Source organism: Hyaena hyaena, unplaced genomic scaffold (genome assembly GCF_003009895.1).
Source record: "Hyaena hyaena isolate Hyena2069 unplaced genomic scaffold, ASM300989v1 scaffold_341, whole genome shotgun sequence".
NCBI lineage: Eukaryota > Metazoa > Chordata > Mammalia > Carnivora > Hyaenidae > Hyaena > Hyaena hyaena.
This window is the reverse complement of record NW_024080973.1, coordinates 976,349-989,772: the sequence shown is the minus strand read 5'-3', so window position 1 is coordinate 989,772 and position 13,424 is coordinate 976,349. Positions and strand designations below refer to the sequence as shown.

General features: G+C 44.4%; 1 protein-coding gene across 1 annotated transcript in view; it reads left to right on the top strand.

The window, feature by feature from the left end:
• Nucleotides 1-13,424, top strand: part of PIP5K1B (phosphatidylinositol-4-phosphate 5-kinase type 1 beta) — a 193,040-nt gene that overhangs the window by 48,516 nt on the left and 131,100 nt on the right. The window contains exon 4 of the mRNA XM_039249525.1: nt 8,115-8,232. Within this exon, the coding sequence (XP_039105456.1) occupies nt 8,115-8,232 (118 nt within the window). The remainder of the gene's footprint in view (nt 1-8,114; nt 8,233-13,424) is intronic.

Genomic DNA, 13,424 nt, shown 5'->3' with positions numbered 1-13,424 from the left:
GTTAAGTGTCTGACCTTGGCTCAGGTCATGATGTGGTTTGTGAGTTCGAGCCCCGCATCGGGCTCTGTGCTGAACAGCTCAGAGCCTAGAGCCTGCTTCAGATTCTGTGTCTCCCTCTCTCTCTCCCTCTGCCACTCTCTCGCTCATGCTTTGTCTCTCTCTGTCTCGCAAAAATAAATAAATGCTAAAAAAAAATGTTTTTAAAGCATACTGCATCTTCATGATTAAGGCAGAATGAGGTCAGTCTTCACCTTTTTCTTCAGGAGTAGAAAAAACCAACAGTGTCCATACCTAGAATTTGTGTCTTTGACCTTCACACTCTAGGCCACAGGAGAAGCATTAGCCCCTGCATGGCAGGCGTGTCACTGGGGGAAAGAAAACTTAGCTAACTGAGTCTCTTTAGAGGAACCCACTGTCACATTTAAAATATATCATTTTAACATGTGTAGCTTTTCAACGTCAATATGACGTGAAGCATTTGATGCAGACACGAATTTCTCTTAGCAAATACTATATTGTTTTTTGAAATGTAAGCACTCTGGATGTGTTTCTGGATGTGTTTCCATGAAAACAGAAGAAGCTTATGTGGTTCTTGCCCCAGCGTCCTCATCTGGGCCATTTCTTCATTAATTTTGCCAAGGGGTTGAGCCCAGCTCTTCTCCGTGGAGGTGGCATTGGCTCTTTGGGATAAGATGACACTATGTGCAAGGGTACCCACGTCAGGGTACTTGTCACCCCCAGGCCTTGCCAGGAACATCTCCTTGTTAGTCTCGTAGCCAGACTGATGAGTAGATTCAATATGCTGATCATGGCAAAGTTTTCATGGATATAGACACCTGTGAAAATTAACAGACTGTACTTTATGTCAGCTACACGTGAATAAAGCTGCCGGATGAACTTCCCTCCCTGCCCCTCCACACTCCCATACCTGCCCAGAGGCAGGTGTAAGGGGAGGTGGGCAGGATCATCCCCGGTTGTATGCAGCTGGGCATTCCAGAGTCTCAGATGGTTCTAAAACGCAGTGAATCTATCTGGGTCATAGAGAAAACTAATTGCATAGGGTGCCTTGAGGTCTTCTAATTTACTGCCATTGGGAAGCTGCAGGATCTGTCTCTCTTAGCAACAAAATGTGTCATTTTATTATTTATTTGTTTATGTATTTTGAAGTGGCTCAAAGTTGTTTTTAGATATTATATATCTGTTCCACAGAGCATTTTATTTGGTATGTGGCAGAAAAAAGGCCCCTGGATTTGAGATTTGAAGGATGATCTAAAATCCCTTTTAGCAGGGTCCCTGGGTGGCTCAGTCAGTTCAGCATCTGACGTCGGCTCAGGTCATAATGTCATGGTTCGTGGGTTTGAGCCCCACCTCGGGCTCTGTGCTCACAGCTCAGAGCCCGCAGTCTGCTTTCGATTCTGTGTCTCCCTCTCTCTATGCCCCTCCCCTGCTCATGTTTTGTCTCTCAAAAAAACAAAACAAAACGTTAAAAAAAAATTTTAATCCTTTTCACCAATCTAGTCCTGTGATCTTCCAGAGTCAACGTAGATCAGTAAGAGAGCTATGACTACATCTTAATCTTTTGACCCCAGATTCTGCAGTGCAATCGGAAAATCAAAGTTGTAGCTAAATTTTCATGTGTAAATGGGACTAGGAAGAAAAAGGTTGTTTTATCTTGTTTTGCCATGTAAACACGATCCTGATGGGGCACAAGGAAGCAAAACTGTTAAGTATCAACCATGAAACACCCATAGTTTTATTGACATAACATTTATATGATATAACATATGGTATTAAATTATTATTACTACCTTTTATCTTTACCCAAAAGAATCCATGTTACAGATGGAGTAAGTAAGGCCCAGAGACATTAAGTGGCTTAACCCAAAGCAATACAACCAATAAATGGTGAAGTCAGGATTTGACCTCGGGGATGACCTGACTCCCAAGTTTTGTTTTTCCTTCCACTGTGGCAAGAAAGCACAGTAATGGTATTTCTACTTTTTTGAATCAGAAAAAGTACCCAGCTCTTACCTTAGATTTACCAACTTAAAGTTATCCCTCCAGCCCCTTGACAAGCAGAGCTAATACTTTCCTCTGCTCCCGTACAGAAGACACCATCCCAGCCTTCTCTGAAACCAAGAATATGGCTTGAAAGCTGGCAGTAAAAGTTTATATATCTTGCCATAGTCAAGAATAATCATCTACCTAAAGAGTTTGTAAAAAGTCTCTCACATTTTAATCTCCTCGCTCATAAAATGGAGTTCACTTCGATGTGAGGATCTCTGCAAACACAGGTGGCTGTCCGCATGCCCTCTTTGGGATTGGTGGGAACAGCCGAGGGATACCCTCACTGGGCAGAGTCACACAGAACTACCATAAGGGTGAAACATTTTTCTAAATGGCAAGCAAACACAGAGGTCGACGGTTCGTGTGAGCATTGCCAGATTCCGGGGCTGGATGTCAAGGCTTTGATAGATTAGGCAACTGCCTGCATTTCAAATAATATTGACGTAAACTCATCCAAGAACCTCTCTCTCCCTACCGTGGGTCAGCTCACTACAGCCCATGGGACACATCGGGCTTCCTGCCCCTTTTGGTTGATAAAGTTGAATTGGAACACGGCCACGTCGTTCATTTATGTGTTGTCTGTATCTGCTTTCCCACCACGACAGTAGAGCTGCGTGATTCAACAGAGACTTAGAAGGATTGCCGGCCCCTAATTGGCACAGACGTTATGTAGTGGCTCTTAACGTGTGTGTGGACAACACACAAAGCATTAAAGAGGATACATGGTTGTGTCTGGACAAGCCAAAGAGTATGATGTCGCTTCAAGTCAAAACTCTTTACATATTTCTTCCACGTTTATGGGGTGGGGCTGGGGAGAAACTGATTTCCTGGTCATCAAAGGTATACACCTCTTCCTTCAATTCCAAATAAAAGGTTTATTGCGTGTACTGATTATTATAGAACACGTTAACTTCCTTGAAATTGCCTTCAAAACCCAGTTTCCCAGGATGGCACCAACTGCTTGGGAGGTTTAGCATTTAGACCGTCAGTGACTGTCACATGTTCCCGGTAAATGACAGCTCCCGCTGTGGTATTTTGTTGTGGAATTTAAGCTGCTCTCATCTGCTGATTTTTAAAGACTGGCTGCCGGCCGGCTGGCTTAAGAGGTGGTGTGGCCTTGCATTGCACGAGGTGGACTTGACTCTCTGTGCCGGCCGAGCTCAGGAGGAGGAGCCCAGCGGGGAACGCGTCTTTGGCTTTGTTCTGCTTTGTTTTCCCGTTCAGAGCACTGTCTACTCTGGCAAGAGAGGGGACTGAGTGAGACTTCACTGGCCAAATCATCAAAAGGGTCTCCACTTGCCTGAACTGGCAGCGGGAATGAGGAACACCCAAGTCTCCTTCGGTAGACCCTGATTTACAAAGGCCCCGTTTGAAGAGTAGGTGCCACCATCAGTTTGTTACTGGACTGTGGAGTCACTTGTCCGGCTGTGCGGTCGCTCGCATTTTGTCTCTGCATCACCATCTCTACATTAAGACAAAGCACCTTTCACTTACCGTGCTCCTCGTGGTCACGCTTGCTCTGATGGGTCCTTTTATGTTTTAACCTGACTGAGCACGGGATGCCTGATAGCTGATAAAACATTTTTGAGGAGCCCCTGGGTGGCTTGGTCGGTTGAGCTTATAGCTCTTGGTTTCAGCTCAGGTCACGATCTCACAGTTCATGGGTTTGAGCCCCGAGTTGGGCTCAGCACTGACAGCATGGAGCCAGCTTGGGATTCTTTCTCCCTCTCTCCCCGCCCCTCCCCAACTGTACTCTCTCTCTCCCTCTAGATAAATAAATGCGCTTTAAAAACAATTATTTCTGGAGGCGCCTGGGTGGTTCAGTCAGTTAAGTGTCCAACTTCAGCTCAGGTCATGATCTCACGGTCCGTGGGTTCGAACCCCGCATCGGGCTCTGTGCTGACAGCTCAGAGCCTGGAGCCTCCTTCTGATCTGTGTCTCCCTCTGTCTCTGTCCCTCCCACGCTCATGCTCTATGTCCTTCTCTCAAAAAATAAAGAAAACATTTTAAAATGTTTTATAAAAGAATGTGTTTCTGAATGTGACTGTGATGATTTCTCCAGGGGAAATTTGCATTTGAACCAGTAGACTGACCCAAGATCACTTCAGCAGTTTGGTGTGGGCCCACATGGAGCCAAAGGTGCTCCCTGCTGGAGCTGAAGTCCTCTCTGGCCTTCAGACCTCAGCACTTGTGCTTGGGCCTTCCGCTTAGACCAGGACTTAGCCATCGGCTCACTGGTTCTCGGCCCTGGAAGATTGAGCTGGAACTGCTCTGGCAGCTTTCCTGGGCCTCTAGGTTCCAGGGGGCAGATCATGGGACTTCTCCCGCTCCATAGTCACGTGAATGAGTCTGTCCCCCAGGAGCTGCCGGGCCGCTCCTTTTGCTGACAGACCCCACACACCCTACCTACACTTAGAGTCTGAAATCACTAAATCCACCTGCTACAAAATGCCGCCTCAGAAACATCAGAGCCCTAGCTCTCCGCTCCAAAACTGGACCCCTTATGTGCCCTGGAGATGCTAAATTAGTTTCACCTTATTGCTTAGCACCAAATCTCTCCTCCCAGTGCCACCAAAAAGCAGCACGTGGTTATCGGCCTGTGGAACCGTGTATACGAAGCTAAGGTGTTCCCAGGACATCAGCTGAGAATGTTTGTGTGGCTAATCAAGCTCCTGTAAATAGAATCATGTCCCCACAGTGTGAATTCCTCCTGGAGAAGAGCTGGTGTATGGGGGGGGGGGGGTACCCTGAAGCCTAAAACTGAATCGTGTAAAGGAAGACTTAGTCTAGGAATGTCAAGTTTAAGTTAAGGCATACCTATCCACCTCTGAGTTCTCTGCTGCTCTGGTGTGAATCTAATTTCCTGATCTTGCTTGATCCTGATGAGCTTAGGCCGTGTCTTTCCCTCCCTGGACTTTGTTTTTTTATCTGCTAAATGCCAGGTGGTAATGCTTCCTTCAGACTTCAACATTGTGTAATTCTAAACACCCATTGCCACTAAGAAATACATTAAAAAAATTTTTTTTCAGTGTTTGTGTATTTCTGAGAGACAGAGCGTAAGCAGGGGTGGGGCAAAGACAGAGGGAGACACAGAATCTGAAACAGGCTCTAGGCTCTGCGCTATCAACACAGAGCCCGACGCAAGGCTCAAACCCATGAACCATGAAATCATGACCTGAGCCAAAATCAGACGCTTAACCAGCTGAGCCACCCAGGCGTCCCAAGAAATACATATTTTTAGATTTAAGAATAGCAGTGGTGGTGCGCCTGAGTGCCTCAGTCCGTTGAGCCACCGACTCTTGATTTCATCTCAGGTCACAATCTCACAGTTGTGAGATTCTCTCTTAAGATTCTGTCACTGTCTTGCTTCCCCAACTGCATAAGAACAAACCATTTGAAGAAAAACTCTGAGGAGTAGAACATGGGGGTTTTATCTTACTGTTTGCACATTGAAGGTAATGTAATGCCTTCTGATGGAACTAATGACTTCAATCGCATGAGCAACAAAGGAGAGAAGAGAGTGGAGGAAAGAAGAAATTGGCAACACTCTCCGCTCACTAAAAGCAGCCCACTTCGGAACCCAAGGCATTGTACTTACTTTTGCTTATTAGCAAGAGGGAGGAGGGATGTCAGAGGTCACTTTGGGCTTCTTTGATTTTATCTCTTATTTCTGCCTAGCCAACATTTTCACGTAAGTGCATGTCATATGCGTTCCAGAATTATGCCTCTTGACAGTCCCATAGGACCTGTAACTCAGTACATGTCCCCTTAGAGTCTAAAAATATGGACTGAGGAAATGTTTAGGTGTGCTGCCTGGACAGCACATGTACATTATGAATATTCAGCTACGCTTGCTCGGGGGAACAGGAATCATTCAGATGGGTAGGTGATTTGGGGCCATTCCACACACTGAGCTGATACCGAGGTGACTGGTCTAATCCCGGGCAGTCCTGACTCCCATGCTGCTGCCCTGAAGGGCAAGCATTGTGTCTAAAGATAAGGTGTATTATCTGATGTCAGTCTCTAACAACACAAGCCAACTACTTCCTCTGGAGTCCCCAGAAAAAGCAGTCATCTGCAGAATAGACCGTCTCCTTAGTAGCTTGCAAGGGTGATTTTTGATGATGGTGATTTTTAAACTAATTAATTAATTTTGAAATTCCAGTGTAATTAGCATACAGTGTTATGTGGATTTCAGGTATACAATATAGTGATTCGGTAATTCTATACACCAGTCATTGCTCTGCAGGATAAGTGTACGTTTTAGTCCCCATCACGTATTTCACCCTCCCCCACCTGCCTCCCCTCAGGAGCCCATCTGTTTGTTCTTTGTCCTTAAGAGTCTGTTTCTTGGTTTGTCTCCTTTCTTGTTTGTTTGTTTCATTTCTTAAGTTCCACGTAATGAGTGAAATCGTACGGTATTTGTGATTCTCGGACTTATATCACTTAGCATAATACTCTCTAGGTCCATTCATGTTCTTGCAAACGGCAAGATTTCATTCTTTTTATGGCTGTTATATTCCACTATAAATATCTGTATTTTTAGACTGTAGTGGTTTTTTTTTTAACCTTGCCTGGTGACTTTTGAACCTAACCTTCAGGTAAGGATCAACTTTATTGTCTTAGAATTATGTTGAAAACTCATTCTTTTCATCAGAAACCACTTCCTGTCAGTGATGTGCCAGGTACTGGTACAAAAATCTGGCTGCCGTGGACACAGCTAAATTGTAGTAGATTCCAAGTGTTTATTGCATCCTGGAAGACTTGCACAAGCTTACTTGTATCCATAAAACATCAGACCATGACAAGGTTGCATACAGCCTCGGTGACCCGCTTAGAATGTGGTAAAGAGAGATCTTGAACCTCTCTACAAAATGGTCTTAACCTGCTGATTCTCATTTTTCACAATGGAAACTCCAAGTACAGATAGATTAGGTGGCTTGTCAGATGTTGTGTGAAATATATTATAGCTGTAGTCTAAAATGGATAATAAGCATCAAAATTCAGGCTAGTGGATGCCTCTAAGGACAAAGAGAGTTTTACGATTAATGAAAACTACAGAAGGCAATCCAACTATATAGATAATATTTCTTAAGCGGAATTTTGGATTCATGAGTATTCACTGGCTTATTTCTTTTTACCTTTTATGTGTCATAAATATTGCACAAAAGTTTTCAAAGATGAACCCAGAAGGGGGGGATGGGAACAGATCATGATGGATCTGGGAATGCACATCAGGGTTTCAGAATCCCTAAAACATTTAAGGCCCCTTTTCCTGTAAATATGGATGTCAGAAATGGTTCAAAGGCGCCTGGGTGGCTCAGTTGGTTAAGCGTCTGACTTCACCTCAGGTCATGATCTCATGCTTTGTGGGTTCGAGCCCCGTGTCAGGTTGTGTTCTCACAGCTAGCTCAGAGCCTGGAGCCTGTTTCAGATTCTGTATCTCCCTCTCTCTCTGACCCTTCCCTCCTCTCTCTCTCTCTCTCTCTCTCTCTCTCAGAAATAAATAAAACATTTTTAAAAAATAAAAAATTTAAAAAAAAGAAATGGTTCAGATTCAGGACTCTTATATTTCCAGTGTGATGATTTTGTGAATGACATATTTTTTAAATTATTTCACTTATTCCTAGTTTAAAATGATTATCCAATGTTCATGGTCCCAAAAATGGATTTTTCAAATCGTTCCACGCACTAAGCCCTGGATCTTCTATGGAAAGCATCACAACTGTGGTTTCCCTGGGGAAAATGGAAGAAAATCACAAGGGGGAAATCACAGGCACAGGGGCTGATGAAGAGTTTTCAGGCTGAAGACTCACTGGGCCTGGCAGGCAATACATGCTTGGAGTGGCCCCCACTGACTTAGCCTCTGGTTTGACCTGATGGCCATTGCCCTTTGGGACATGAGCTTAGGGAGACCCTCGATCGGGTATGTTTTTCTAGCAGGGAAATTGGCCTGGGACTAGTAGAACTACAATTTGAAGTCAAAATTGTCTTTGTTAATTCTCTCTCTCTCACACTTTTTTTTTTTTTTAATATTTTAACTGCAGCGAAGGGAGCAATCTGACCCCAGCACATCATTACCCAGACTTCAGATTTAAGACATATGCTCCACTAGCATTCCGATACTTCAGAGAACTTTTTGGTATCAAGCCTGATGATTACTTGGTAAGAACCTGGAATTTTCCTTCCTTCTTCCAAAACGTGCGATATAAACATTTGTCTCATAGCAACAGTGACAAGTGGTGCGTGGCTCTTATTTTATAAAGCTCTGGAGCATAGTAAAAGGTCCAAGTTTTTATAATGATGGTAAATTTAGCTCCAGGAAATGTGATTTGACTCTGCAGCATTTACTGATAGCTACAAAATCTGCTATGGTAATTGATATGTAAATAACTGTGGTGTTGGTTGCTACTTCAGATGATTATTCTAACAGATATATTATCATTAGTTCTAAATACTCCTGTGTATTTTGCTGATTGCATTCTACTTGAAAGCCTTCCTGTTTTAATTGCCTTATTTATACCATTCATCTCAAACCTGCCTTGGCCCGCAACCACATTCGCCTTGACCTACAATTTGAACAGCATTTTTTTTAATAGTTTATTCTCAAGTTGGTTTCCATATAACACCCAAGTGCTCATCCCCACAAGTGCCCTCCTCCATGCCCATCAACCCCCTTCCTCTCCCCCCTCCCCCAATCAGCCCTCAGTTTGTTCTCAGCATTCAAGAGTCTCTCTCCCCCACGGTCCTCCGTTAAGTTCCTCCTAATCCTCCTATACGTGCAAACGTATGGTATCTGTCCTTCTCTGCCTGACTTATTTCGCTCAGCATAGCACCCTCAAGATGTGGTTTATCTATACAATGGAATACTACATGGCAGTGGATGGACAGCATTTTTAAGATACTAGATAGGCTTGCTCTCAACATCTTTTGATGCAAGCTCTTTTTAAACACATTTTTATTTGGTGCAAAGGTGTATTTTATTCCTTAGACTTGTCGTTTCTCTCCATCATCTTCCTGGCACGCAGCAGGTATAACACTACAGCCTTTTTGTGAGGTCGTCTGCTCTGACCTCAGAGCTTTACCTAACTCCTGTTCGAGGAATCAGGAACTTCCTTTTTGTTTCAAGAGGAAAATGGTTTATTTCATAATTTGATCACTGTTAACACCCTGGGGCTCTTCACAATTGGTTTTCAAGAAGCCGTAGGAAGGATGCCATCAAATATTTATTGTTCATCCTATTCTGAATGTTCTTAATAAGACTTGAGCCAGATCCCGGAATAAAGCTTTGCGGAGGAAGTATAGCACCATTTTTCACTTGGAACAGAGACTATTGAAACTGCATCTTATAATTTGGGTAAGATGTACATTTTAAAATTGAAAGCTCATTCTGTTCTGTGCTGATGAAAATCTGCGCATGACCCGCTTGTTTTTTTCTTAGGTTTTTATTTTAACTCCAGTAAGTAAACGTATAGCGCTACATTAGTTCTAGTGTACACTGTAGTGACTCAGCACTTGCGTACTTCACCTGCTGTCAGCATGGCAGGTGCACTCCTTAACCCCAATCACCTGTCTCACCACCCCCCACCCTCCCGTCGGATATGACCCTCTTCTTCAGTCGAGCCTTAAGAAACTTATATGATTTCTGCCTAATAAGATGAGATTGGCTCTTCAAGGCACATGAACAAGTATTCACAGAGCAGCGGGAAATGAATAGAAAGTCCCTGGGCAAGCCGGCTGCCCTTAAAGGTGCCCATCGGGGTAGCTTTCTTCCTTGCCACGCCCCTTTAAGTGTGATGTCAGGTGTGTCTACCCAGCACTGACCAACCTGCCCCCTATCCCCCAGCTACTTCAGTGCACAAACCCACGCGTGTGGGGGAATGGGGCTGGGCTGGCGGGTGTGGATATGTACTATAGAAGCTTCTTCCGTTTCTGACCATTCTGTAATAATTGAGTGTCACCATCATTCAGGAAACGTGTTGATGGGACTCTGTGGGGTCTTGATACTGTTTTATTAAAGACAAGGTTGTCCTCTCATCTGCTGCCACACATTAGAAATCAGTGGGTTCTCCTTCTGAATTTCCTTGAGCTTCTGCTCACCAAGGAGATGCCATATACTTGGATTTCATAGCTCAGATCCAGTCATTGTGACAAAATGGCTGCCTGTCTCGCCTTTACCTGTAGGTCTTTCTCGGGCCCTCTTGTGGCCATTGAGCAACAGACTGGGAAGCCAATGTTTCCACTCATTCTGTCTCACAAAATTGCTTTCTTGGGGGAGGGCCTTTTCCTGATCTTCAGGGCCCACGGCTTACAGAGTTTCCTAGCAAGGCTTTAAGCTGGCAAAGTTACTTTCATCATGGGGTTAGCGTGTTTACAGAGGAGCCCAGGAGACGAAGCTGATGGCTTCACAGAGCAAGCCTTCCTTCATGTAGCTGGCAAAAGGTAAATTAATCAATCATCCGATACTTTGAACACTTACTGTGGCAAAAATATTTTACGACCAGATACAGGGAAATTCGAAAATTAGAAGTCGTGACACTCAGGGAACTTAGAATCCAACTGCCAAGATGATTTGTTTGTGCGGGAGAACTATCAACTCTACCAGACAGTAGATAAAAAGACTACAGTGCAATAGGAGATACTCTAGGATTTCAGAGGAGGGAGGGGTCTCTCTCTGTTGCATCGAGGATTAGGAGGGCTTCTTATGGGTGTGAAATGGTTTAGCTGTGACTTAAATTTGGAAGGGATTTGAGTAGGAGGAAAAGAAGGGAAGCATACTCAGGGGAGGGGAGGGGAGGGGAGGTGCTGTTCGGACTGTGAGATCAGAGATGCAAATGCATTAAATGTTTAGAGGCACTTTGGGTGGAAGACCAAGATGGCAGGAGGAAATGGTTTGGATCGGTAAGTGAGAAAGACGAGGCCAGATTGTTCAAACATTTGGATTTTTTTAATTACAGGAAATTGGTGGAATTTAAAGGGTTGACCACATATGTGATGATGTTGAACAGTAGTGTTTTTGGTGGGATGATGATATGTATTGTGGTTCTCTTTCAAAAGAGGAGGCTTTGTCTTTTAGAGACGAATGCCGGAGTTTTTATGGATGAGATGATTTGATATCTGGGATTTGCTTGGAGAGATTGAGGGGAGCAGGCAGAGGAGTGATTGGGGTGTAGTAGAAACAAGATTGGCCATGAGTTGATAATTGCAGAAGCTGGAAGAGAAGCATATGGATGTTAATTACACAATTCTCTTTACTTTTACATAGGTTTGAAATTTTCCATGATGGAAAGTTGGGGGAGGGGCGGGGAGAAAAAGATAGGAATAGGCAGGTAAGAATGCTTTTCTTTGATTCCATTTTTACACCTCCCTTATCAACACAGTTCAGTAACTGGGACCTACCAGAAACAGAAAAAGGGCACTGGCCCTCTAGCTAAACATGGCTGCCTGGTCCCCAGTCGTTGTGGCCATCTACCTGCCCAGCACTAGCGATACCCCCCAACCCAGAACTAGTAGCTCACCTCCAAACCGCTTAATCTGAAAACCCCAGCCAGTGATCTGAAGTGTGGTAGATGAGGAGGGAGCTCCCCAAAATTAGGTGTAACCATCAGACTTTTTAGCTCAAGCATTCATCCTAGATGAGCAGTCTAAAGCTGGGCTCACTGGGGCACCTGGGTGGCTCAGTCGGTTGAGCGTCTGACTTCAGCTCAGGTCGTGACCTCACGGTTCGTGGGTTTGAGCCCTGCGTCGGGCTCTGTGCTGACAGCTAGCTCAGAGCCTGGAGCCTGTTTCAGATTCTGTATCTCTCTCTCTCTCTGACCCTCCCCTGTTCATGCTCGCTTGCACACACTCTCTCTCAGAAATAAATAAAACAAAAAAAATTTTTTTAAAGAAAAAAATAAAGCTGGGGTCACTGAAAGAGGTGCTGAAGGTTCTCCACTTTGGTAGGTGCAGAACCCAGACCAGAACAGGGATTCCCCCAGTCCTCCCCTGTGCTCTTTCCCCTTCACTGGCTGCCTCTCAGCCCACTGGGTCTCAGACTTCTCATTTTATGTGACCACAGTGTGAGATTCCCTCGGCCATGAAACCATGAGCTGTGATTACCCATTCTGAAGCAGAGTCAAACAACTCTAATGAAGCATTTTTTGGAAGACATAAGCCCAAATAAAGTACAGGAAAATCATAAAAGACCTCCCTTTTAAAAAAAAAAAAAAAAAAGTGTGAAGACAAAGAGGACACCACACAAATCCCAGAGTATATCTTGGTGTCTGTCAAGCTGGGGCTAGTTGAACCCAAATTTGTGAAGATAGACTGATCTAAAGGGGAGAGAAGGTAACATTATAGAGCAATCAGTAACTCGACAGCTGGGCTTAGTAATGATCTCCCTGATATGTGTGCATTTCTGCTTAGTCCTGTGCTCTTGCCTCTGAATTTTAGCCTGAATTATTCTGTTTACGTTCCCAGTATCATTAGGATCCACCATCTGCATGCCAATTACACTTTTCATGTTGGGACCTGCATAATTTGGATTGTGAAACGGCGCACCGAGGATCCTTGTGCACACACAGCACACACATGGCAGCCTGCCTGTGCCTCCTTCCTTATTTGTTCCAAAATAAATGCCTCTCCAGGGAAGGCCAAGGGCCCCAGAGCATTTTTCCCCATCTCTGCTTTGGCAACAAGACTTGGGTTTGATTTGCTTCTTCCCCAGGTGCCTGAGTGTTCCAAAATCCAGGGTTGATTTATATGATGTCTTTCCAGACTCACCAGCACCAATAAGAGCAGGGTGAATATTTAACACCATCAAGGGGAAGAAATGGCCGGGAAACTTATCTCCAGCACCCTGCACAAGTTTACGTTGTTAATTTGCCTTGGCAGGGCCCACCTGGATTGTGCTTTGTGGCCTTTGCAGCGGGAATAGTGGGAGGCCCTGCAGGAAATAGAAGGGAAAGAATGAACACATTGGAACAGCTTGCACAGAAGAGAGAGTGTGCAAGAAGGTGTATAAAATGCAGGGTGCACGTGGGGCCTTTTGATCAAGGCTAATTAAAACGTTGCCATCCCTCCTCTTGATTTACTCCTAAACAGCAACGTTGCAGGGAAGGTTGCTTAGTGCAGGGCATGGTGACCAAGTTGTAGGGTGAGAAACCCCAGGATTATCCGTGAGATCAGTAGGATTCCTGGTTGATATCCAAAGGCCAGTTTACTACACACCAGTGATCTACCAGTAGTGACCCACCAGCAAGTTATTAACAAATGTCAAAGCAGTTTATTTTTCTGTGCATATTAATTTATAAATTACCTAATAAAGGCGTATTTGACAAGTAACCAATGAAATACTTGCCCTGTAATGTTACCGC